Here is a 26,235-nt window from a genome sequence, read left to right on the forward strand (position 1 = left end):
GTGAAACACCACTTGGTCTACAAATCAACCACGTGAAATTTGGCATCATTCTGATTGTGCCTCGGCGGGAATTGTCACGGAGCTTCACATGTAATGCAGACCAGAGAGATGCCGAGCTAAAGAACTTTCATCTGTGTACTTAGACTTAATAAGATTGCCAAAAGAGACTCAATTTTCTCCTATAAGAAAGGCCAAATGCAGGAGAGTTTGTAATTGTTGCAAAACCGAGTAGCGACAGTTAGCTCTTATCTCGAAGTCATCAAAAGAATCATCTCCAATCCCCGCGCAACTTCTCGATCAAAGTCCAGACTCTTTCGCGCACCTGCCCAACCCGGAGCATGGTCGACCCGTGGCACTGACAAGAGACCTGAACGCCATCCAAACCGTGAACACTACCGCCTGAACAGGGCTTTGACTTGTGGCAGGCGTCTTGTCCTGAAATAAACAGACGCAGTTGAGACAGTGAGTAATCTAAACGGAAAAGCGCCACGCAGCCATCGAGCTGCGTGTTGCGCTGCCCCGGAGTGACCCGCGGGCTCGCAATGCCCGTATTCCTTGCGAGAGCAGGGTTCTGATTGGCAGAGTCGGGCTCGGTCGCACCGAAATAGTCCTGAGGGGTCAGGACGGCGCTGGCACAGTGGCGCTGCAGAGTGCACTCAACTAGGCTTGATGCGATCTCAATGGCCTCGGCCACGACAATGTGCAGGATCTGCGACTTGTAGTGAGACTGCCGTCCATGGGCCGTGGCGCTGATGGGCGAAGACAGATCACTCTGACGCTGCTGTTCGGCCACTAACTCGCGTCCGAGCTCCTCAATCGTGCCCAGGGTGTAGTCAACCTGATCCTTGTCGCTCTCGGCCAGTAAATCGAGGGGTCTGCTCTGGCATCGCTCGTAGATCTCACTGCATAGCCGCAGTGCGTCTGAGAAGTCTGTGCCGCCTGCTTGAGCCATCAACTGTGGGTCAATGTCCTGATTCATCCCCCTCATACTGTCGCCAAGTTCCAAATTCCCGGGCTGCGGTGACGCGTACGATGCAATCTGGGCCTGCAGCATGCTGCTGCTGTTGCTGCTGCTGGCGGCAGTCGTGGTGGGCTCGGTAGTGTAGCCGGGCTCGCAGGATGACTCGTGCAGGGTTGAGAGGGTGTAGGCCGAGTTGAGCATGTCAGTGAAAAGATCGTCATCCTGCATGTCGAAGTCTTGGAACACCGGCTCGTCGCTGGTCGCTGGAGGGCTATGCAGGGACAGTGCCAATGCAGTTTGCGGTCGGGGCACCCATGGTGGTGGCTGCCCCTCCTCATTAGTTACCGGAGGCTGATCCCCATCATTAAGGCAACCAATCAATAGCTCTGGCCGAGCGGTCGTAGTTGTTTTCGGAGTTGGTGGCAGCGGCTGAAAGGCGTCTGGTGGTTCGGCATTCTTGACAACGGCGCTGGTGCCCGCGCTGGGACCACTTAATGGCCTCTGCCGTTGTCGACTACTGCCGCCAGCTTCGGGGCCGGCCTTTCTCGGTCGTCCGGTTTTGCTCCTTAGCGAAAAGAGGCACAACCGCTGGTTGGTCTGGCATGCCTCGCACGACACCCTATTGCCGTCGGAGGCGGGTTCGCATCTGATCTTGCGTTTGTGGCATTCTTCGCATGCGAGGCGGAACTCCGAAGTCTGTGGTGGCCAGTGTCTGAAGAGAGTGTTGGCCATTCTCTGGCCATGCTTCGTCCTATCCGCGCGTTAAGCTGAGTGTATTGAACCGTCCAGCTGGGACCTAAGAAGCGCGGGGCCTCGCAAGACCTGCGGAGGCAATAGCCTCTCTTAAAGATATACGACGCACAGAGGTAACATAACCTGATCCACGTGGTACAGTAGACGCATCGGTATGATTGGAAGGGGCATGTTCTCCGGCCTCTCGCTCTGTTTGCTATCTCCAATACCCGGGGAACGCCTATGCAGACAACAGTCTGTGCAGTCGATTAGGGTGTGGTTCACAGCACTTAGGTACCCATTCCTGGGGTCACAGCTGTGCAACTGGACCAGGACCAGCCAGGCAGTTGGCGAAATCAAGATTCCGGGCTCCATTTTCTCTTGGAGAAAAGTGGGAGCATCGACTGGAAACGGGACAAACAGAGCACTCTTGCTTCGCTCAGAGCCAATGTACCTTGAATCGAGTCGGCCCACAGGCAAGACAATAAGCTTATTGCGTCCAATAATACGTATAATGAGCCATTCACAGCAGGAGTGAGGCACAGCCACTGCGGCAATTGGCCCACTGGTCTTTGCCCGGGGCCCCGGACATGGCGAACCATGAGTAACACGGTCCCCCCCTCTTACCAAACACGAGCAACGTGTGCATCGGTGTGCATGCCATTTCGAGAAGGAAGATATCCGCGCGGTCTAGCTAGATGAGCAGATGGCATTTTGGGTCGTGCAAGATGGCAAAAAGCCTCTGATGCTGATGCGGGTCGCTCAGATCCGGAACCAAACCTTGCCATCAACAGCACACCCAGGCGCGCTCAAAGAACTGCTAGTGGCCGAGGAGAAAGGAAGGATTCGACCCCTGGTTCAATCCCCTGCTGTCCCGCAGCTATCGGACAAGAGATATGGCTGGTGTTACTTGGCACGAGTGCAGGATAGCATCGTGCTTTCGGTAATATTATGCGATGTGACAGTGCGAAAGTCGAGAGTAAGCAGCGCGTTGCTACACACCAGCTCGCCCGCCTAGCATCCTAAGATTAGCACACTTGCGTACGTTGCTCGAAAGTCATTTGGAGCCCTGGTCGAGATATTCCCTGAAGCCAGTTTGGCCTGCAATGGCCCATGATTTCAAAACCGTGAGAAAGCCAATATGTCTCCCACAGTACGGCATGTTGGCCTCCGCTTGCTTCCCCGACAATGCCTACGAGCTGTGCCGCATTTTCCATCTGATCAATCAAGGTATCCGCGCGGTTGCAGCTTACAGGGTTGCATCGACTGCCGACCCCTGGCCCGAGCACATCGCACATGGCCCTTGCTCGCAATCCTCAGTCGTCACTATCCATCCGCGATGCCCGCGGGACCTAATGCAAGAATGAATGGATATGTAAGGGGCCAAGATAGTCTCCTCCAGCTCTTATCACTTTCTCTCTATCTTCATCACAGTAAACTACCAAATAGATGTTATCGGTCACCAAAAGCACATGGTTATTGTAAAGTCCACCGCATCGATGAGAGCAAGAGCCCTGGCCCTTCTTCAGCTGACATCCAATACCCAGCCCCCCACGAACGATGTCACCTCGGGGTAGCAAGGCTAGCTAAGAATTGTACCGGTGTTCGAGCTCAGCGGCAAGGTGACAAACGGGGAATAATCAGCCCATAAAAGGCTAGGCCATCATGAGATCCTGGTCCCTGGACCAGAGTACTGTCTTTATTCTGCTTGAGTGTGTCTGCGCGGATAAGATTGACCCGGGATAGGTAGGTGAGGGCCGCATGGGAGGTACTTTTGGTGGCTGGCCGTTTGGTCTCAACGGCCGCCGGGGTGGTCTAGACTAGACTAGAGACTATGGAACGATGATACTGCGCAGGCATCTCGGCCGATATTACGGGTATGTTGCCGTAGTTCACGGAAGTCTCCTCGCGTTACCTATCCCTGGTGCCTGTCACAGCCCTTGGCGCCTAGACGGCATGTTTTGTTTTGGCGTGGAAACTTGAATTGGAAAATGTCCCGAGTCGGAGACGGCAACGTAGGTCGCTGATTCATTAATCGTATACCAAACCGGTATGCGCATCAAACTTCTGACCATACGAAGAGTCTCGTCACGTCTGTCAAATTCTGCTTCTGCTCAGCATCTCAACCTCACCTTGGGCATGAAGCTGGGATAGTGTCCTTCACGCATGCACTTCCGTATCACTGGCCGAGACGATGAAGATTCTGGCACTTCACCCATGGTACGTAAGCCAAGACCGATACTTTCAGGATCGCTACTCATGCGGGCTTCGTTAATCCATTTAGGGGCACTTCGGGGGCCATCTTTGAGAGACAAATGGCGGGCTTGGCAGCTCTGCTGGGCAGTAATCACGAATTCGTGTACATCAATGGCCCTGTCCCTTGTGTGGGTGCTCGGGGTAAGCAATTGTCGATCCACTCCACTCTGTTCCAGCTGAACTCGCTAGTGGCAACAGCGTACGGGGTTGACGTGCTGACCGGGTCGTTGCTAGATCTCCCCGACTTTGTGAAGGGGCCATTCTTCTGCTGGTATGAGGGTCTGTCCTCGCCCCAGTGCCAGGAGGCCCACGATCTGATTCTCGAGACAATCGAGGACGAGGGCCCCTTCGATGGCGTTGTGGGTTTCAGCCAGGGTGCATCCCTGGCTCTTTCGATCTTGTTGCACGACGAGATCAACCGCCCTGGACAACCGCCTCGCTTCAAATTCGGGGTCTTTCTCTGTTCTAACCTCGTCATCTCACCCGATGCCCAGTTCAATGCCGATGCGGTTCACAAATACAGCCGTTACTACAAGAAGCCGGAAAGCGAGCCAAACCAAGTGACCAACGGTGCCAATGGTGTCGGTGATGACGAGGTTGCCGAAGTCCCGGAAATGAATGGCAAGAGCAATGGCAAACCACAAAAGTCCAAGAAGCCGAAGTCGGCTCCAAAGCATCGTGCGTTGCTCGTGCTCCCTAGCCAGAGAGTAGCATTGGTCGATGAGCTTGTCAATCTTGTGCAGGATATCTCACGTCACACGCCGGGCCAGACAGACGGCGTGAGCCACGCATGGAAGGACAATGGGACGGAAGATGATTTCCCGCGATTATTCCATCCCTTGACGGTCAAGGAACGAGTATCGATCCCGACGGTTCATGTCATTGCCCGGGCCGATCCTCTTTGTCGCCAGGGCGAGATAGCTGTGAAACTCTGCGAGAAGAAGAGGACAAAGGTCGTGCAGCTCAATGGTGGACATCGCATGCCCACCACGCCCGTTGACTTGAAGGCCGTCGCATCGGCAATAGAATGGGCTATACAGCATTCGTGAAACCAATGAGCCCTGCATCTGGGAGCCTTTAATTAATTACCTTGAGTCTATTGACAAAACACACTCATGTGCACATGATTTTTCAGCATTATTGTTTGGATCTTACCAAGCTGGCTTGTTTCATATGTAATGCACAACTTGAATCAATATCTTGGTGCAGTAAGCTCATCAATACAGTCAGAATAATAATAAGGATCCCACTACTAGAAGATGTTCTTGTGCCATTTGATTAGTGATCATTGAGCCAGAGTTAGTCCTTAGCAGAGGTTTGACATTGAGGCCGCCATGAACCCTTGGCACTTGGGACTTTTCGCAGAACACAGCAACTGCGGAAGTAGAGCCAATCAACAATAGACGCGATACCTCACGCTGCAGGGATATCAACACACCAATTGGGGGGTTTTGGTCCAACACTCCAGCCAGCCAAACAAAAGCAGATAAACTCGCCGACGAGATCCACAAAGGATACAACCAATTCCCGTGGCGGGCAACGCACACTGGTGTTCGGCACAGCACACTCCTGCACAGTTATCGGCTGATGTCTCCTGATGACGCGTTGGGCGTCGTGTATCGGGCTCGCGAATTCGAGGTAAAGTAGTCGTATACATCACTTTTACCGTCAACCAAGAATGCGGCTAGTGACCATGGAGCTGTTGCAGATGTCGTGTAATACTTGTTAATGACTAAGAAATCCGAAGGAGAGCAGATCTTCAACACCATTGACATTGTTCGTTTTCCCCAGTTACTTCACAAAACCTACATGTACGACAATGGGCGACGAAAGCACCATACCCATGACAACCGTGTCCATAGCCGCCTCACCTGAGAGCGATGCGCGGTCTGCATCGGATCACGGAAATGATTTGGTCCTGAAGAAAGTTCACATCGCCAGGTGGCGACTTGTGACAATTCTTGCCTGGTACAGCCTCCTTGGATCCGAGTCAAACCATCCGTGCAACATCGTGTTAATGCAGAAGCTATACAGCATCGGGATGGGCTTGTTTCTCTCGCTCATGGACACAACGATCGTTGCCACCATGCTACTGAGCATCTCTGAAGAGTTTGGCGGTTTCAGGCTATCTTCGTGGGTGGTCTTATCCTATACCTTAGCATATGTCGGTAAGTCAATCAACACTGCCACATGCTCTCATGGAACTGAGTCTCACGGCATATTAGCATGCGCTGTTCTCATTGCGAGGTTGTCGGACGCCATGGGTAGGAAGAGCGTGTTGTGCATATCATTCACCATCTTTCTGGCCGCGTCAATGGCCTGCGGAGCATCTCAGAATCTTGACCAATTGATCGGGTTCCGGGCTGCTCAAGGTGTCGGTGGCGCAGGCCTTTACTCCATGACAATGATTATCTACCCCGAGATATGCCCTCCAGCTATGGTTCCGTTGATATCTTCGATCTTGGGCATCATTGTTGCTCTGGCTGGCGTGAGTGGGCCTGTGATCGGTGGTCTCCTGACAACTTATCGGGACTGGCGATATGTCTTCTGGATCAAGTGAGTTGTCCCGGCATTTCCCAAACGACTTGCGATATGTAATTAATTCCCAACTACAGTGGACCTTGCGCATTCGTGCCAGGTATCGTCCTGTTCTTTGTCTGGCCCAGTAACTTCCAGTCATACACGAAAGTGCGATTCCGGCATCTGGACTACCTAGGAACACTTTTCATTCTCGTCGGGACAGTTCTTCTCGTGTTCATCATCAACCAAGGTGCCGTCCGGGAATATGCTTGGTCCAGTGCGCCGACGATCGCTGTGTTTGTCCTATCTGGCCTATCCTGGATTGGACTGGTATTTTGGCAGTGGGAGATGTCGCGACGCACGAAGCTACGACATATCCGACCGCAATTTCCGTTCCGAATCTTGTCTAACAGGGTGATGATGGCAACGATTATGTATGTTTCCACATACAATTATCCACTCTGCCGAGACTAACAAGAACATAGTTGCACGATTCTGAACGGCTTCGTCATGTTCCTGGTCATCATCAACATTCCAATGCGAGCACAAATTGTGCATATCTACGATGCAATAAAGTCCGGAGTTTTGCTTCTCCCGCTGATGGGAAGTACAGCCGTGGGATCAATGTTAGGTGGCGCTCTGTCCTCGAAGAAGAACCGTACCTTCTGGACCCTCAATGCCGCTAGCAGTTTCATGCTGATCGGAACTGGGCTTTTGTCCACGTTACCCACGTCGGTTTTACCAACCAAGAGCCAATACGGATATCAAGTTCTGCTAGGCCTTGGCCTGGGCTTGAATCTATCTACCAGTACATTCATGACGTCGCTCAACGTTGAGTTCGAGGATCATGGTGAGTCTTGCCCCCCAGAGTGACGCAGAGCATGACTTTTCTCACCGCGTCTCGCCACAGCCGTTGCCCAGGGGATCGTAGCTCAAATGCGAGTTTTCGGCGGCAGTATCGGTGTTGCCGCTGGATTCATCGTTCTGAATTCCCTGATCCAACAAAAGCTCACAGGTGTGCTCTCGCCGCAGCAGCTTGATGACTTTTACAGGACACCGATAGTAATCACGTCTTTCAATATTCTCCAGCAGCTGGAGGTGAGGCGGACGTACATCCAAGCATTCACGGTCAACATGCGTATGTGCATGGGAATTTCGGCGGGATGCCTTCTTGCGTCTCTGTTTACTTACCAGAGAAACCCACCCTCAATCAAAAAGCGCCTGGACGATCTGGAGGCGGTGTATGCGAGGAGCGCTGCGATTTCCGCGCCAGCTAGCTAAACAGCAACTAGTAGTTGATATTTAGATTGTAACTCTACGAGCACGGCTCTTTACCAGATAGCATAATTGAACTACTGAGTCAACGATCTGCACGATCCACCGCATCAGTATCTAATGGTACAACTTGGGTGGATAGAGACAACAATGAATTGAAAATTGCATGATTTTTCCCTAGAGTCAGATCATCCGTGACCTGCGTCTGATTACCGGTTCTGTCCTCAGCTTGCACTTTCGTTGTTTGTCCGTGGTCTCTCGGTATCGAAAACAGAAGTTGAGTTCGGCGTCGGCGAGGCCGAGCTTGCGTACCGTACAAGTCACAGGAACTTCTTCGGCAGGTTTGTACAGCAAGAAAACCACCGACGAGACTCTCCACAGGAGTTGTTAACTTTCCGGGCATCGATGGTGTTCCCACCAAACAGCCTGTCAGATCATTCCAGGGGTTGTTGCCATGGTATGCGCCGTTCAGGGCTTGCCCATCGATTGCGCCCCAAGATTCGACCTTCCCAAAACTCACATGGACCATTGTACACCTCTTTGATGACAACTGAGCCGAGTGCTGTGTTGTGCCACTCGGTGAGTTATATCGAAACGGGTTAGCGTTTGATCTATCTCTGACCTCGATCTCAGCCGTGTCCGCGTAATGCAGATAATACGGGCATTCTCCCATTACGTGGCTTGCATGAAGGGGAATTCTTGGGTCTGTACCATCATCTTTGTCACTTCCATTAGGCTGTGAAAATCGGTCAAGCCTCATGTCACAAGTGAGTGCCTAGCCTGACGCCCAAGTGAGTGTGTACCTGCACATCATGGAGGAGGACAAGCTTCAGCCGCTGGCCATCGTTGGTCTGAGTCTTCGTTTCCCTGGAGAGGCCAAGGACACTAGCGGTTTCTGGGAAGTGTTGAGCAACGCAAAGTCGACGCGTACCAAGATTCCCAACAGTCGCTTCAACCCAGATGCGTTCTATCACCCCTCCCCTGATCGCCAAGGCGCGGTAAGTTTCCATGGTAGACCCACAGCGCTGATAACTTGATTGACCCCCATACGAAGATCATCACCAAAGAGGGATGCTTCATGGCAGAGGATCCTGGCTACTTTGATTCCTCCTTCTTTGGTATGACTGCCTCTGAAGCAGATGGCACCGACCCTCAACATCGTATACTTTTGGAAGTTACCTATGAAGCTTTTGAGAACGGCAAGTCAACGACAACAAACGTCGAGCTAGTCTATGCACTAACAATCATATCTAGCTGGGATATCAATCAAGGATGTTGCCGGCACTCAGACTGCCTGGTAAGTGTTGAAGCTTCTTGAGGTATTGACCAGAACTGACTGTGCCTGAAGCTACGTCGGCGGGTTCAGCAGCGACTATGACATGATCAGTGGCAGCGAGATCAATCAGCAGTCAATGTACCAAGCTACGGGTTGCGGTAATGCCATGCTTTCAAACCGTATATCCTGGTTCTACGATTTGCGTGGGCCATCATTCTCCATTGATACGGCATGTTCGTCCAGCATGGTGGCCCTTCACGAGGCTTGTCGTGAGCTTCAACTGGGAGAGAGTGGCATGGTAAGCTCGCCCATCCGACACGACTTGTTTTCCACACCTTGCAATATCTAACTCCGGATTTAGGCAGTGGTAGCGGGCACTAGTCTCATGCTCAAACCCGAGGTCTGGAGAGGACTGTCAGCCCAACGATTCTTGAGCCCTGATGGCTGCTCGCATTGTTTCGATAGTCGGGCCAATGGCTACGGGCGTGGTGAAGGTGTTGGAGTCATTATCATCAAGCCGCTTACCGATGCCCTTCGCGATAATGATGTGATCCGGGCAGTAATTCGAGTAAGAGCCTACAAAGTCTCTGCTTTAGAGAAACTGTTGACCTCTGACAAACCCGCAGGGTAGTGGTATCAACCAGGACGGAAAGACTCCCGCTATCACCGTACCAAGTGCCACGGCTCAGATGTCTCTGATCAAATCGACCTATGAAAAGGCTGGTCTCGAACTTGGCCATACATCGTACTTTGAGGCACACGGAACTGGCACACCGGTATGTCTTGAATCACATGAGGAATCGTGGAAATAATCCCTTAGCCTGGGAAATGCTAATCAGACTTCTGACTTAGGTGGGTGACCCGCTTGAGCTCCTCGCGATTGGCCAAACTATTGGAGCTGCTAGAGCCGAGGATGATCACCCTGTGATTGTGGGATCAGTCAAGAGCAACTTGGGCCATCTCGAGGGTGCTTCTGGCATTGCCGGTGTCATCAAGACAATTCTTACTCTCGAGAATGGTGCTATCCCCGCCGTTGCTGAGTTTGAAACTCCTAACCCAAGACTCCGCCTCGATGAGTGGAGGCTACAAATTCCTAGCACACTAACTCCATGGCCTACTGACGGCCTGCGCCGTGCCAGTGTTAACTCGTTTGGCTATGGAGGAACTAATGCTCATGTAGGTTTTCAAAAGATCATAGATCAACTGATGCTGTTCTCCTTTGTGCTTACTGATAACGGACCAAGGTTATTCTTGACGACGCCATGAACTACTTGAGAGGTAAGCAAGTGTCTATCGCTCCAATCTACCCTCCACGCCAACTAACGTGCCATCGTTGCGAATTGTAGCAAGGAACCTTGCAGGTAATCATAACACGTCGGCCGCTCTCGAGCCCCCGGGCACGCCAGACTCCGAGCCAAGTGTTGACTCCGGCATTTCACTGCCGCCAAGTCCCTTTGAAAAGAGCAAAGGCGGTCAGCAAATGCGGCTCTTTGCTTTCACTTCCCCCGAACAAGATGGTGTTGCTAGACTTGCCGAGACATACGCACGGTTCATTCAACAAGAGTTTGCTCCAGAGACTGCTATTCCTGGCGATGAGCTCGAGTCAGATGACAAATTGAACAGTCTTGCATACACTCTCGCGCAACGAAGAACAATATTCGACTACAGGAGTTTTGCTATCGCTGACTCCAGCACTGGGCTCCTTCAGGTTCTTGACAAGGGTCTCCCATCTCTCGGACGCGCTACCAAGAAGGCGTCCTGTGCCTTTGTATTCACAGGACAGGGCGCTCAATGGTTTGCAATGGGCCGCGAGCTGCAGCGCCACGTCGTGTTCCGGAGCAGTCTCACCGACGCAGATGAATACTTCACGTCGTCCATGGGAAGCAGCTGGTCGCTCCTTGAAGAACTTAGCAAAGACAAGAGCACCAGCCGCATCAACGAGCCCGAATTATCGCAGCCCCTCTGCACTGCGCTGCAAGTTGCTCTGGTAGATCTGCTGGAGCACTGGGGCGTCCGAGCCAAGGCTGTCGTCGGGCATTCCAGCGGTGAGATCGGCGCTGCATACGCTGCGGGTGTCCTGAGCCGAGAGGACGCTTGGAAGGTTGCCTACTGCAGAGGCCAGCGGTCTTCGGAAATCAAAAGTCTCCTTCCCGACCGTATCGGGTCCATGCTGGCGGCCGCGATGTCAGCGGAGGATGCGCAGACATACATTGCCAAGATCGAGAAGGGCGATATTGTCGTTGCTTGCATCAACAGCCCGAGCAGCGTTACCATTTCTGGTGACGACTTTGCTGTATCTGAGATGGAAGGATTGCTCAAAGTTAGCAATGTCTGGTGCCGTAAGCTGCTCGTCAAGACTGCTTATCATTCGCCACATATGAGGGTCATTGCCGAGCAGTACCTTCATGACATCGAGGACGTTGTGCCTCGCAAGTCAGTCTCTGAAACAGCTGTTTTCTCTTCCGTCACAGGAGCCGAGATTAGCTACGACCAGATGGGACCTGAATACTGGGTGAAGAACCTTGTCAGCCCAGTCCGGTTCTCCGAGGCAGTGTCCGACCTTCTTCAGCCGCGCGACAGCCGGAGCCGACGCAAGGGTAATGCCAACGTCGAAGCTCTGGTTGAGATCGGACCCCACGCCGCACTCCAAGGGCCGCTCAAGGACACCCTCGCAAGCCTTAACCAGTCCTGGGTCATGTCAGTGGCCTACATGTCGCTCCTGCAGCGGAACGCAAATGCCGTTGAGACATCCATGACAGCAGCAGGCAAGTTGTGGAGCCTGGGTTTTCAGGTAGACTTGGGTCTGGTCAACTCTATGGATGGGACGGCCGTACCAGCTAAGCCCCTGGTGAACCTCCCTAGCTATCCCTTCAACCACAAGAAGCGATACTGGTTCGAATCGCGACCGATGCGCTTTGCCCAGGAAAACGGTGGTCCGAGGACTGACCTTCTTGGCGCACCAACGAAAGACTACCAAAACATTGCGCCGACTTGGAGAAACTTCCTTAGCCCTTCTGAAGTTCCGTGGCTCTTAGACCATCGGGTCCACAGGCTGCTCATCATGCCTGGAGCTGTCTATATAGTGATGGTCATGGAGGCATGCAAACAGACAGCAGACCCTGCCAAGACGATGCTGGGATACGAATTCCGCGACATCTTCTGGCATAAGCCTATCATCTTTGAGTCGCAAGACTCCTTCATTGAGATTGGATTGCAGCTCTCGCCGCACCGTATCGGCACGAAGCAGCCTTCGGCAAACTGGATGCACTTCTCCGTAGTGACCTTTGGCGACAACAACGAAGCGTCGGAGCACTGCACCGGCCTTGTCAAGGTCGAGTATGCCACCAAGCCAGGCGAGATCGAGAACGGCACAGAGGCCGTCAAAGAATGGGAGATATACCAAGCGAAATATGCATCGCTTCAGGCCAAGCCGACAATTGAGCAAAACGCCAACCGGATGTATCAGACATTGAACGGCTACGGCCTAGAGTTTGGCCCCACGTTCCAGAACTTGACCAACATCCAAGGAGGCGACGGCTTTGGTCTGTGCAACATCGAAACTCCCGACACCGCGGCCACCATGTTTGAGAATATCGAGTATCCTCTCCCGATACACCCGACGGTGCTTGATGCAACTTTCCAGATGTTGGCCACCACCAATTACAATGCTGCTGGCCTGGGCATTGCTATGTTGCCGCACTCAATCGAGAGTTTATTCGTGTCTTCCTCAGTGCCGACAGAGGCGGGCTCGGTTCTCAAGGGCTACTGCACCCGGACGCCCAAGACACATACCAAGCACTTAGGTACCTCTATTCTCTCCGACAAAAGCTGGGAGAAGCCCATGGTTATCCTAAAGAACTTGACCGTCGTCGCTGTGGCATCTTCTGCCCCGGGAAGCGGACCGAACTCAGCCGCTAGCGCACGTCTTGACTGGGTCCTTGATACAAGGCTCTCCCCTCTGCCTCCACACGAGCCTAGAGCTGTCGAGGACAAGGCTATCATGTGCGCTGATATGTGCGACCAAGCTGCACTTGTCGCTGTGCAGCAGGCACTGGCAAACTCAACCTCGCTCATCGCTGAAACTCAGAGCGGCGATGCAGCATCATTGAGCACTTATCAGCAATGGATGCAGTCTCTGTCATTCACGTCTCTCCGGGAGAATGCCGTCAATGAAACAACAGTGGACGATGCCGCAGCTGCCGTGTTAAAGGCCATCCAGGCAGTCGGTACAAATATAGGGGCCTCCGAAAACAGCATTTTGACTCCGCAGTTCGTGTACGAGTTTATTCAGAATGAGCTCGATCTGTCTTTCACCGACTCTGTCGTGACGGATATTATTGACTGTGCGGCCTATGTCAACCCCAATCTCGAAATTTTAGAGATAAGCTGTGGTTCTACAACATGCGCCTCGATGATCCTTGAACGTCTTGGGGGCAAGACAAATCGCATCAACCACTACACCCTCACTAGTTCGAGCGCTGGGGCTGTCGAAACCATGACTTCGTCCCTTGGCACAATGTCTGCAGATACTCTTACCTGCAAAGAGTTTGACATTGAGTGTGACTTCGAGGCACAAGAATTCGAAGCAGCAAAGTTCGACTACGTGATCTTTGATGACCTGTCACTCTCGACAGCTAACCTTGGCTTGGCCTTGCAGAACATCAAAAAGTTGCTCAAGCCGAGCGGCAGTGCGATCGTCAAGTCTGTTACCCAGTCCCAGATCAGAACTGCTTTCGTTCTGGGCGCGCTTCCGAGCTGGTGGCGTGACCACAACAGCGAGAAGGATAGCACGTATTCTTCTGTGCGACTCGACGAGCAGGCCTGGCACGCTCTCCTGACTGAAGCTGGGTTTGAGGGCGTGGGCCAACTATTCCGCGACTCGGAGAACGCCAACATGCATCAGGTCTCCGTGATGGCGTCTCGGGTCAAGCGTGAACCGTCCTTTGAGAACTCGGACGTTATCATCGTTTGCTCTCCGAAGCGGTCGCCCGAAGTCTCGCAGCTTGTCGCGAATTGTGCTTCCGGCCTGTTCCAGCTCGGCTTATCAACCACAATGACGTCTTGGGATACGGTCGGAGATGTTTCAGGCAAGCTGATTATCTCGTTCATCGAGACTGAGGAGCCAGTTATGGAAGATCTGTCGAGTGACCTATTCACTGCGATCAAGTCCATGGCCCTGGACTGCACTGGTATGTTGTGGATTACGCACGCTGGTCACATCTCCGGTCCTTCTGTTCCCTGGTTCAACATCTCGTCTGGTCTCTTCCGGTCCATTCGGTCAGAGTACGAAAACAAGCCTTTGGCAACCTTGGACCTGTCCGCAGAACTTGACTTAGCATCTACGGATGGATTGGACATTGTCATGCGGATCTTCACTTACCTCTTCGGTTTGAACGAGCGCGATTATCCGGATAAGGAGTGGGCTGAGTCAAATGGCCTTCTCTACGTACAGCGGCTCATGGACGACAAAGAGCTGAGTGCGGCGGAGATGCGCGACAGCTCTAGCCCAGTACCTGTTCATGAGCCATTATTCCAGGAGGATCGATATCTGAAGATGAACCTGGGACAACTCGGCTCACTTGATACTCTTCAATTCGTTGACAGAGAAGAATTTGCTAAGCCTATCAAGCGCGATTATCTTAGGGTCAAGATTCTGTACACAGGTAAGTCGCCGCTATTTCGCGTCTTGCACGAATGACTTCACTAACCGTGCACGTAAAAGGCCTTAACTTTGTCGACATCATGGCTGCCCTTGGCGAAGTCCAGACCGCTACTCTTGGCTGTGAGGTTGGCGGTGTTGTTGTGGAGATGGGAGAGGATACCAAGGGATTCGAGATCGGAGACACTGGTGAGTCTTATCTCTATTATCCATCCCATTGCTACCAGATCGTATTTCCTAATCACTTCCGTCGTGATAAAAGTCGTCGCTTCATGCACCTCAGGCTTCGGTAGTCATGTTGGCATGAAGTACACGGTCGCGCACAAGGTTCCTTCGACCATGACGCTCGAGGAAGCCGTCGGTGTTCCTATCGCCTACATGACAGCCTGGCAGAGTCTGGTCGACGAGGCAAGAATCAAGAAAGGAGAGAGCATTCTGATCCACTCAGCCGCTGGTGGCGTCGGGCAGGCTTCTATCCAGCTTTGCCAGCACTTTGGGCTTGAGATCTTTGCCACAGTAGGTTCCTTACCCAAGAAGAAGCTCCTGATGGAGAGATATGGGATCCCTGAGGAGAACATCTTCTCTTCCCGAGATCTGTCATTTGTGCAGGGCATCAGGCGTGTGACACAGGGCCGCGGTGTGGATGTCGTCCTCAACTCTGTCGCCGGTGAACTTCTCCGACAGTCGTGGCACCTCGTCGCAGACTTTGGCCGATTCGTCGAGATTGGCAAGAGGGATATTCTCGGCAATACCGCCTTGGACATGGAGCCTTTCCACAGGAGCGTTAGTTTCATCGGCTTCAACCTTGACAAGTTCCACGACCACTTGCCGGAGTTTGTCGAGAGTGAGATTGCCCAGGAAAAGGTCTTTGAGCTTCTTGAGGCTGGGAAGCTCCGAGGCATTGGACCTGTCACTGTATATGATTACAAGGATGTTGCCAACGCCTTCCGCGCTCTCCAATCCGGCAAGGTCATGGGCAAGGTGATCGTCAAGGCCAACCCTGACGAGATTGTCCCCGTCATTCCTCGCATCAAGCACCCGCTGACTCTGGACCCTAATGCAACCTACCTACTTGCTGGAGGTTTGGGGGGCATCGGACGAAGCATCGCACACATGCTCTTCGCCAACGGGGCCAAGAATCTGGCCTTCTTCTCCAAGTCGGGTGATACCAAAGAGGCGTCCAAAACTTGCTTGAACCAGCTTCGAACTCTTGGATGTAACGCTAACGCTTATGCGTGCGACATCTCCGACCGCGACCAGCTTGTGAAGGCAGTCGAGAAGTGCAATGCTGAGATGCCTCCGCCGAAGGGTCTCATCCAGTGTGCCATGTCACTGAGAGTAAGCCACAAATGACGCCACTCAGGTGCTAATCAGTAGCTAACTGTTTGATTCAGGATACGATTTTCGAAAACATGACCCATGATGACTGGGTGCATTGCACCAGGCCCAAGATCCAAGGAAGTTGGAATCTCCACGACGTCCTCCCGAAAGACCTTGACTTTTTCGTGATGCTCGCATCCACTTCAGGCGTCATCGGTAATCCGGGCCAGGCCAATTATGCAGCTGGAAACACGTTTGAGGATGCACTTGCCCATTGGCGCCGTCGCCAAGGACTCAAGGCGACGGCCCTCGATGTTGCCGCTGTCAGGGATGTTGGCTATCTCGCTGAGTCGGGCGACACCAAGTACACGACAATGTCGCATCTGCTGGCCCTTACCCTGTGCGAAGCGGACGTCCACTTCTTGGTCAAGACCGCTATCAAGGGCTACACAATCGGAGACGAGGTTATCTCTGCGCAGGTCGTATCCGGGCTAGGTGGTGGCCAGATCGACAGCCAGCACATCGACCGCAACGCGTGGGCTCGAGACGGCAAGCTGTGCGTGGTGTGGAAGTCGGCCCTCTCAAAAACGAAAGACTCTAGCCCCTTGGCCGGGCTAGAGGCCTTGGCCAAAGTTGAGACTGTCGAAGCCGCCGTTGCCATTGTGGAGGACGTAATGGTCAAGCGCGTCGCAGATGCAGTCATGGTCCGTGAGGAGGACATCAGCCTTTCGGAGCCATTGCAATCCTATGGAGGTAAGATCACCGCTATTCCCTGTGACTATCGCAGAAGACATTTACTGACAGCAATCACAGTAAACTCTCTTGTTGCTGTCGAGATCAGGACCTGGTTGACCAAAGAATTCCAAGCCGAGATCTCTGTTGGAGAAATCAGTCCCTCACCTATCTCCACCTTGGCGTCAAAGATTGTGGGCAGTAGCAGACTGCTCCAGAACAGATTCAAAGAGAAGCCGCAGGAGTCGACTTGATTTGCTTTTTTTTTGGAGACTGGTGAAGATTCCATATCTTTCTCAAATCCCTCATGTCCATTACTGCTTTTGTTCATTTTCATCCAGCATCTTGTATCTAGTATCGCCTGTCATTCCCGTTATTCCAAATTCGACATAAGACGTTCCAATTAAATCCAACTATTTCAGTCTTCATTAGCCAAGGGAATCGCTTCTATCGTAGATATCATTCGCTTGAAATGTCTGTTGCAAACTATTCAATTGCCCTCATCTGTTGGAACTCCACAAACATGCTTCTCCTGCCAATGTGTTAGATGGGGAGAAAGCATCATACAATTAAAAATAATCATGAATGTATGAATGCGACAGGGTCTGACTCCCACCTTCTTACGTACCTAAATTCCATACTGACGTTCGATGTTTGAAGCCGTTTCATTGTCCCAGCTGGCTCCCCCCAGAGATGCGTTCCCGAAGTGCCATGTAAACCTTCATCTAGACCACACGTCTGTCTACGATGCCATACTGCGGCACAGGATCAAAGTCGAACCTGGGAAGCCCTGCTTCTTCTGGTCCTCTCTCCAAATTTCCAGAACATCAACGGGACTGGAAGGAAAGCAATCGAGATGAATCCCAAAAGCGACGTTCCCCAGCCAATACCAAGTGCATTATACATGCTGTTCCCAGCAAGTGGAAGAATTGCTCCAAGCAGCGATCGAGATATGATAGCAGCCGCAGTTGCTGAAGCAGCGTATGGGGTGTATGCGTCAATTATATAAGCCAGGGATGGCATCTAGCCGCATGTCAACCTCAGAACCTTTCATATAACGAGAACGAAGACTCACAATGACAGTGAATGAGGCGGCGCCAAGGAATGCAGAGCCAATAATGGGCACTATCCAATGCAGTCTCTGCTGTGCAGACCAGCCGTACAGGAACAACCCGATCGGGGCAAGAACTGCGCCCACAAACATGATAGGGAGCCGATACTCAGGTTTAGCCACATCACCGTTGCGTTTCGTCAATCGCACGACGAGCCGGTCGGAGAGGATGCCGGTGAAGCCCAAGGCGATCAAGAACCCTACCCCAATTCCGAGGTACACTAGCCCGACATCGCTGTTCGAGAATCCGTATTGGCCCGTAAAGACGCGGGGAAACGTGGTGAACATCAGGTATTGGTAGCCGTATAATGTTGCCATGTAAAGAGATAGGAAGAGAACGATTGGCAAAAGGACCAGCATCTTGAGGGGACAAATAATGGACGTCTTCCAAGAATGGGAACGCTTTGGCTCTTATCCAAGGCTGATTGTAGCTCTGGATTGCCAAGTTCCTTTCGCAGCCGTCTGGCTTTCCGTCTCAAGAGTGTTGGGGCATGAGACTCCCGCATAAGGATGAGGTTGGCGAGGAAGACCACAGCAGCCTACATTACATGAAATTGTCAGTGGTAAGTAGATCATCGTAAGAAAAACTCTGTGATGACTTACGAGAATGGATAGAAACCACACAGTTGTAATTAACGAATGCCTCAACGCAGAAGGCCCGGCACACTTACTTAGAGGGCCCACTGTCGGACCGAGCACAGGCCCTAGAATCCAGCCAGTCATGGCCAGACCTCGTTTCTCCAAAGGAATCATGTCTGCGATTGTCCCCGCCCCAATCGTCATTCACGTGAAGACATAAACAGAAAGAAATGTTCTTCCTGCAGACTCTTTCAGATTGAAGCAGCATGCATATATGAGACAAAGGTACCATTCGAGTATACCTTGCATCAAAGCCGACAGGACCTGGACAATTCTGCGAAAAGCGGATGTCGACTGTGTTGCGTACTTGCCGACGCCCTTGATCGTAGGGAAGGCCGTGATAACAACACACAGAAGAACTCCACCAATATTCCCTTAAAGATCGAGGGGACCTCAACGAATCCCGTATTGCTATCAACGGACCTGGTTTTCTCAGACACAAATAGCGTCCAGCTTTGGTTTCTCATGGTCTCGCACGGTGATCTCCGAGTGAGGCTGGATATCAAATCTGTCGATGAGTCTTGGGCTCGCTTCTTCGAAGACAATGAGGGCCCAGATAGTACCACTGGATCAGCAAGGGCGTTGAACCTATCAAAGAGATGGCTTCAAATCTGCCCAGCCGGGAGAGAACATAATGAGTGTCAAGAGGCTAACGACGACCGGCAGGAAAGGAAGATCTTACCGAGGAGACTGGTCCATGTTGGAGCACCAGACAGTGAACCACGCATCGTCGAAGTACACGATACCCCTGTGCCTTACTGTGTCCTATCGTACTGCTCGAGCAGCAAGGACTCGCTCACCACAACGGGAGACAACCTCCAGCGTCACATGGCCGGGATTCCACCAGACAACCTGCCCATCCTGATGCAAGATGCTGTTCATGTGACTCGATCACTGGGCTTCGAGCATCTCTGTACCGACGTCCTGTGCATTGTTCAAGACGATGAGGATGACAGGGCTCATGAAGCTGCGGTGATGGACGCCATCTATTCCAATGCTGAACTGACAATCTCCGCTCTCGTGTTGGGCGACTGTCACACAAGCTTGTTCACTCCTAGATCAGGCCGGATTGTACTCCCCGTCCCTTTGCCTATCTGGACACCTAAACCCCAACGTGCACCTCACAGATGCAGAGTTGTGTGTACCGAGTGGTTGCAGAGGGACGTGGACCTACCCGACTCTGTGCTCTCCCAGGGCTGGGCGTTCCAAGAGCAGCTCCTAAGCAAAAGAATTCTCCACTTCGGTGACGGAATACTGTATTGGGAATGTCTCCACCACTACACGATTGGGGCGGATCCTGGTGGCGAGGATGGACGAATCTGGAGGAATCGCATTAGGAGACATGATACGAAGCTGGCCATTCATGCTCCCGCATCAATAGGTGCAGATCCCGAGTTGAAACCAAAGAGATTTTATCAAGAGCCATTCGAGATATGGAAGAAGCAAGTCGAGGGTTTCACAAAACGAGACCTTGAAAAGCCCCACGACAAACTGCCCGTCATCGCTGCCGTTTCCACACGCCTAGCTGCCGCCGCCCACAGTAGCATTCTCTGCGGGATCTGGAATGGAGATCAATTACTGGAGAGCTTGTGTTAGACTGTCGTCAAACCCTCTTCAATACCGCCAATAACTACTGTCAATATGCCTTCGTGGACTTGGATAGCTGCTAGAGGTGAGATCTCCTTCGGATTGACCAGACGATGGGGAAGGGAGGGCGTCGATCCGGCCGGGCCCTACTATCGTATCTATCGACGCTCCTGCCCAGGAATGCCGGTCTCTGACGCTGAGGAGCGATTTGTATAAGAAAAGGCCAGCTCCCTCCTCCCTCTTCACAGATGAGTCCAAGCAAGAGGCGGAAGGCCTGCATCTGCGTTACCTATGCGACACGGACAGGTCCGTCTACCTGGACCATGTCATGGACATCACGGATGGCATCTACACATTCGACATCTGTTGCTTTCCACCAGGGCCACCGTACGAAGGGTACGGATACCCTAGGTGGCCCAATGGTCGATGCTCCACGACTATCAGAATGCTGGTGCAGAGAGTGGAAGTCGGGTCAAACCTATTTCGCCGAATCGGTGTTGGCGTTGTCCCTGGGATGTTTCTTCATCCAGAAGAACTGGAGGAGGATGAGAGCGAGGATGTTAACGGGGAAGAATATTTGCCGTTCACGTGGCTAGTGACTGATCAAGACGTGCTTCACGATCAAGTCTTTTCGTTGATCTAATAGATCATCTGGGAGACCATACGCCATTGTTCGCTTCAATTAGCAAAATGCACGACGAAGGTCTGGTACAGGAGGGTGTAATCAGGAGTACTGTATACACATTGTCAAGGAAACAACCAGGCATGGACACTAATTGGCTTAGGAAAGGATATCAATCTTCTAATTTAGCATTTATTGCTCCCCAGAGTCGGTGAATGTTCACGCAATAGATGCAAATGCTGCGTGCATCTCTTCAACCAGTAGATTTACACATTTAGATGATGGCCTAACAGCCGAAGCAGCATCAATGAGCCCCCACGTATGATCCGCTATCTTTTTTAATTGCTCATCATTCCAGATAGCCTTCTTCATGATGATACGACCCTTGCTATCGATGTTACTCCAATACAGCTCCTCTTTTTCTCTGGGCGGTGCATTCTCTGCTACTCCTTCGAGCAGATAATTGGCACACGTAGCCGGTGACACGCCGAGTAAGCCCATCGAAACCCGTCCGACTGCTCGTAGATACCAAGGAAGCTCTCTCCACAATCCAGAGCTGACACCTCCCGGATACGCATGTACGAAGTGTCTCCTGGCTCCCGAGACCCCATCTGCCTGCTGTTGTCGCTGCTGCGCCGCAAACCACTGAACCATGGCGTCGTTCATGCTCTGACAGTGTGCAGCTGCATTGCCTAAGCTATAGCGCGATTTGAGGTCCAGGTCGTCCCAGTGGAGCTTGTCCGGGCTGCCTAGCCAGGCATCAAACACGATAATGATCTTGTCGTGGTCCTGCATCACAGGCAGCAATTCGCGTATTAGTAACTGTTTTCCGTAGTAGTGGATTGCCATCTTTCTATCGACACCCTCTGGAGTCTCAGTCCTGCCTGCCGTGGTCATCACGCCCTGCGTCATGATCAGGAGGTCCAGTTTCTGATTTAGCAACTGTAAGATGTCGGACCTGTAAGCGTCTGCGAACTGATTTATCTGGCACATCAATGACGCGTCGAGGGGCCGAAAATCGATGTTTGAGTAGGGGATGTTTTGAGGTTTTGTGCGCCCTGCAATGGTGACGGCTGCGGAGCTGGCCTCGGCAGCGACGCGACAGGCCATCGCAAAGCCGATGCCACTTGTACCGCCCACTACCAATGCTCGCATAACCATGATGTTTCTTCTAGTTGCTTTGGATTTTCGTTTTTCGAAAGCTAGGAGCTGCTGCACGAAGCAAAGTGATTCAGAAGAAAAGTTCTGTTGATTCAAGGGCAGACTTTGGCGTGTGATTTCCGCCAGGCACCGGGGCGGCGGAATCAGCGGAGAAACACGGTCTGACATTCCTTCCGGCGCCCGACACTGAACAGGCTCCAAGGGTTCCGAATGAATAAGGTGTAAATACTGTATCAGATACCGACGTGTCTTCTATTTTCTATAAAGTATCTCGAGTGTTTCCTCTGCTGGGCATGGGCTCTATCCAATTTTGCCATGACGTAGCAAGCAAGTCATTCACGAATCGACCTCGCAATACTGGGGGCAGAATCAAAAGAGGAATAATGTTGAAATAAGGTACTGCATTTGATGATTGCAGCTATGCCATAGTTATCACGATCCAGTTCCAGCCATTCATTCATCCAATATTGAAGCCAACAACCGACACCACTTGAAGTATCTGGCGTGCCGCAACGGTGTGCCTGTTTCTCTCATCGCAATGGGTCTGGTCTCGTAAAGCATGGCGGAGACTTTAGCTGGGATATTCTTCAAAATGTCTCTGGACCAGCAGCCCAGTACAGGACGCAGCTCTTGATATTGATATATCGACCACACTTCAATCACACGAACCACTCAAATTCAATCTTCCATCGGCTACAGACATGAATCGACAACATCTTCAATGTAAGTAAGCTGCTCTCCAGGTGGTTTTCTGAAGAGTTTCGTCTTGTATTATATGAAGCAGAACTCAAGGATCCGTGAGCACGGATCGCGGATGGCCTTCAAACCGATGCAGATTCATGTCAATTCCATCGTGGTGAAAAAGAAGCCCACCTCTCCCACGGCCCAGGCGAGTTTGGCCATGAAACTGAGTCTGCGATCTTGGCATCTGGCCTTATTACTGACGTAGATCCTCGTTGCCAAGAGATGTTTTACCAATTCCAATCTCAGTGGCCAATAGACGATTGTAACTACAAGGATTTATGTTGTTCTTCGACCAAGCTTGACACATTCGATGTTAGTCTTGATATTGATGATGATTGGAACTGATTATGGAGATTTGACTTAACTTCGCGCTTTCTAGACTATGGAGCACTCATCCCTTAATCCAATCATACTAGTCGGATAACAATACACATGCCGTTCCTAGTCTCCGTGGCTACCAAGATCGGGTTATATGTGGTGATAGGTAGCACTTCGTTTGATCGGTAAACCCCCTTTCCTCCTAGCACAGTACTAAAAGCACGTAGAGAGCCGAGCCCTGGCTGCTCTACTTTTCTGTTTACTGAGCTCCCAGTGCATATTTCTGCTCACTTAGCCGCACTGGCATCGCTCACCACATGCGTTAAACCCGGCCTGGCCGCTGTCGTATGATTGGACACATCAGCACGGAAACCCGGTTATGGGAAGAGGGCCAAGAGACTCGCCCCCGATTTTATCTCTTCGTCAGAAGCAGACGCACCAAGAGGTCGGAAGTGGTGTGAATGGCGGTGATCCCTTCCCCAAACAATGCTACCTACCCCATCTGCTCGCCGCGTATCGGGGCGAAGGAAAGGAAGAAAAGGTTCCACATTCAGTGTGCCTTGCCCCGTGTTCGGAAGCGCTACGGCACTTGAAACGGCAAAACCGTGCGGAGATGATGAGCAGCACCGTGTCGGCGTTGCCGACAGACCCCAGACCTTTTGCCCCGGATTCGGCGCGAGTCATGACGTCAGGAGATCAGAGACCCAATTCGAGCGTATCAACACCTACCTACTGATCGCCATCGTCGCCGGCATGCCCATCGTGGTTTAAGGGTGTCAAGTCCAACAGAAGGGCCATAGCAACTCGAGACCGGTGATGGTCTTTTTGCAAAGAAAGAAGAAAGAAAAAGACTTTTTAATAACATCCAGTTTTCGCCCCCGGAAATCCCCACATAAACCCCACTGTGCTCGGTCAGATTCCATGCTCTTGGCCATATGTACTGTCCACATTATGATGTAGATCTCCACATTGTTTACTGTCTGCAGCATTACTCAGACCAGGGATTGTCCCTCGGGTTACCCCAAACGGCAATCCGGCCCTCGTCCTTCACAGGCGAACGCACACACAACTCTCGGCCGACTGACCTGCCTTGCTTGCCAATATATCATCGTCGTCCATGGCGTGTTTTTTCGCGATATATATATATATCAGTTGCGTGTTTCGTGTCGACTAGTCACCTATCACGGACTTGTTCCATGTCACCTTTGACTTGGGAGAAACGAATTCCTTATATGTCAAGATGAAGAAGTTCTATGGTCTCACGGGCCACAAGCTCAACTGGGCTGTTGGTCTCATCGCAGGATGTGACTTTCTCCTTTTTGGCTATGGTGAGTGTCTTGATATGTTGCAAGTCATCGAGAATCAGGACGAACACTAACAGTCTCTAGACCAAGGTGTCATGGGCGGCATCTTGACATTGCCCATTTTCCTGGATTATTTCCCATCAATCAATGCCGAGGCCAAGAACATCTCTGCGGCAGAGGCTTCTCAGCGTTCTACCAATCAAGGTTTGTTTAGATCTCTTCTCTTCGCCCACGGTTTGGGGATTAGCTCGTGCTGAAAAAGCTGCCTAGGAATCTCGGTTGCCTCGTACAACTTGGGATGCTTCTTCGGCGCCGTCATTACCATCTTCATCAGCAATCCCCTCGGCCGCAAACGGATGATCATGCTAGGCACGTCCATCATGATTATTGGAGCTATCCTGCAAGCGAGTGCTACAACTCTACCACACTTCATCGTCGGCCGCATTATCACCGGCCTCGGTAACGGCGGCAATACATCTACTGTGCCAACATGGCAGTCAGAAACATCGCATGCACACAAGAGAGGCAAGCTCGTCATGATCGAAGGTGCACTGATCACCTGTGGCATCATGATCAGTTACTGGGTTGACCTTGGCCTGTCCTTCGCCCCTGGCTCCGTCGCTTGGCGGTTTCCGCTCGCCTTCCAAATTGTCTTCTGTATCTTTATTTTGGCCTTGATCTGGGGGCTGCCCGAGTCTCCCAGGTGGCTCATCCTGAAGAACCGTGATGATGAGGCCAAGGAGGTCCTGGCTGCCCTAGCTGGCACCGACGTCAATGACCAATACGTCCAAGCCGAGTTCGCTGAAATCAAGGATACTGTCATTGAGATGAGCAAGGGCACCTTCGCGGACCTGTTCACCATGGACAAGGATCGGAACCTGCACCGCACACTGCTGGCCTACACCAATCAGGTAAGCATATTTCAAAGGATGATGCCCATACTACCTTTCTAACATGAACCCTAAACACAGATGTTCCAACAAATCTCGGGTATCAACCTCATCACCTACTATGCTGCCGTCATCTACCATGGTCTAGGCATGTCGGACTTCATGGCTCGTCTGCTGGCTGCACTGAACGGAACCGAGTACTTCATCGCGTCGTGGCCGGCCGTCTTCCTTGTGGAGCGAGTGGGTAGGCGAAACCTGATGCTGTTTGGTGCGGTCGGACAGGCCGCCACCATGGCTATCCTCGCCGGCGTCAATTCTCGCTCAGAGACCGGCAACCAGATCGCTGGTGTGGTCTTCCTCTTTGTCTTCAACACCTTCTTTGCTGTCGGCTGGCTCGGCATGACCTGGCTCTACCCTGCCGAGATTGTGAACCTGCGCACCCGAGCACCCGCCAACGCCCTTTCCACTAGCGGCAACTGGTAAGTTGAAGGCATCAGCATTCCCTAATTATCTAGTTCTTGGCTAACAGTTGTTCATAAAGGATCTTCAATTTCTTGGTCGTTATGATCACTCCCATTGCCTTCAACAGCATCAAGAACCACACGTACACCGTCTTTGCCGTCATCAACGCCTTCATGGTCCCCTGCGTCTATTTCTTCTACCCCGAGACGGCGTACCGCTCGCTTGAGGAGATGGACAGCATTTTCCACAAGGTCAAAGGTTGGCAGGGTGTGTTCACCGTCGTGCACCAGGCCAAGATCGAGCCCCGAAGATATGGCAAGAACGGCGAGCTGCTCATCGACTACAATGAGACCGAAGAACATCGTGGCCATATTCATCCGCACGGGAGCGATCTTGAGAAGCCGCAGGGCGAACAGTCTGGATTCTCTCACGCCGAGGGCGCAGACCAGACTAACTCTGCCAGTGGCAGTGCCTCGCCCCCGGAGGGCGGAGTATGGACTCACGATGAGGAAAGTGGCAGGCGGAAGGATTGAGACGATATAGAGATACAAGAGAAGGGCCGCGTACCAGCGCAACGTTTGTATACCAGGAGCAGTGACTCAAATAGGATTACTCTCCGCTAGCACTATCTTATGAATACTTAGGCTACCTTAACTCTCTCTAACT

The 26,235-nt window shown here is 52.0% G+C and overlaps 8 protein-coding genes across 8 annotated transcripts; 5 read left to right on the forward strand and 3 right to left on the reverse strand.

Moving 5' to 3' along the window:
* Nucleotides 1-268: 268 nt before the first annotated feature.
* On the reverse strand, nt 269-2,406 carry E0L32_002125 (uncharacterized protein; the record flags this gene model as incomplete). The annotated part of the gene is made up of 2 exons (XM_031136281.1): nt 269-1,712; nt 2,321-2,406. 2 exons carry the CDS (start codon nt 2,404-2,406, stop codon nt 269-271), a joined length of 1,530 nt encoding a protein of 509 aa, XP_030989233.1.
* Nucleotides 2,407-3,887: 1,481 nt separating this feature from the next.
* E0L32_002126 (uncharacterized protein) lies at nt 3,888-4,998 on the forward strand (the record flags this gene model as incomplete). Its single annotated transcript, XM_031136282.1, has 3 exons — nt 3,888-3,913; nt 3,978-4,090; nt 4,148-4,998. The coding sequence occupies 3 exons, from the start codon at nt 3,888-3,890 to the stop codon at nt 4,996-4,998; spliced, it is 990 nt and encodes a 329-aa protein (XP_030989234.1).
* A 770-nt stretch (nt 4,999-5,768) lies between these two features.
* E0L32_002127 (uncharacterized protein) lies at nt 5,769-7,746 on the forward strand (the record flags this gene model as incomplete). The annotated part of the gene is made up of 6 exons (XM_031136283.1): nt 5,769-6,117; nt 6,175-6,505; nt 6,565-6,903; nt 6,955-7,319; nt 7,380-7,607; nt 7,664-7,746. 6 exons carry the CDS (start codon nt 5,769-5,771, stop codon nt 7,744-7,746), a joined length of 1,695 nt encoding a protein of 564 aa, XP_030989235.1.
* An 810-nt stretch (nt 7,747-8,556) lies between these two features.
* Nucleotides 8,557-16,985, forward strand: E0L32_002128 (uncharacterized protein; the record flags this gene model as incomplete). The annotated part of the gene is made up of 13 exons (XM_031136284.1): nt 8,557-8,742; nt 8,799-8,862; nt 8,999-9,041; nt 9,093-9,318; nt 9,382-9,588; nt 9,647-9,796; nt 9,873-10,196; nt 10,265-10,298; nt 10,367-14,683; nt 14,743-14,868; nt 14,942-16,017; nt 16,074-16,752; nt 16,813-16,985. 13 exons carry the CDS (start codon nt 8,557-8,559, stop codon nt 16,983-16,985), a joined length of 7,605 nt encoding a protein of 2,534 aa, XP_030989236.1.
* A 514-nt stretch (nt 16,986-17,499) lies between these two features.
* Nucleotides 17,500-18,202, reverse strand: E0L32_002129 (uncharacterized protein; the record flags this gene model as incomplete). The annotated part of the gene is made up of 2 exons (XM_031136285.1): nt 17,500-17,754; nt 17,807-18,202. 2 exons carry the CDS (start codon nt 18,200-18,202, stop codon nt 17,500-17,502), a joined length of 651 nt encoding a protein of 216 aa, XP_030989237.1.
* A 744-nt stretch (nt 18,203-18,946) lies between these two features.
* On the forward strand, nt 18,947-20,077 carry E0L32_002130 (uncharacterized protein; the record flags this gene model as incomplete). The annotated part of the gene is made up of 1 exon (XM_031136286.1): nt 18,947-20,077. The coding sequence occupies one exon, from the start codon at nt 18,947-18,949 to the stop codon at nt 20,075-20,077; it is 1,131 nt and encodes a 376-aa protein (XP_030989238.1).
* An 832-nt stretch (nt 20,078-20,909) lies between these two features.
* E0L32_002131 (uncharacterized protein) lies at nt 20,910-21,851 on the reverse strand (the record flags this gene model as incomplete). The annotated part of the gene is made up of 1 exon (XM_031136288.1): nt 20,910-21,851. One exon carries the CDS (start codon nt 21,849-21,851, stop codon nt 20,910-20,912), a length of 942 nt encoding a protein of 313 aa, XP_030989239.1.
* Nucleotides 21,852-24,153: 2,302 nt separating this feature from the next.
* Nucleotides 24,154-26,102, forward strand: E0L32_002132 (uncharacterized protein; the record flags this gene model as incomplete). Its single annotated transcript, XM_031136289.1, has 5 exons — nt 24,154-24,241; nt 24,302-24,421; nt 24,488-25,128; nt 25,189-25,586; nt 25,649-26,102. 5 exons carry the CDS (start codon nt 24,154-24,156, stop codon nt 26,100-26,102), a joined length of 1,701 nt encoding a protein of 566 aa, XP_030989240.1.
* Nucleotides 26,103-26,235: the final 133 nt, after the last annotated feature.

Source organism: Thyridium curvatum (assembly GCF_004353045.1).
Source record: "Thyridium curvatum strain D216 chromosome Unknown NODE_8_length_716436_cov_74.480370, whole genome shotgun sequence".
NCBI classification, from domain to species: Eukaryota; Fungi; Ascomycota; class Sordariomycetes; order Thyridiales; family Thyridiaceae; genus Thyridium; species Thyridium curvatum.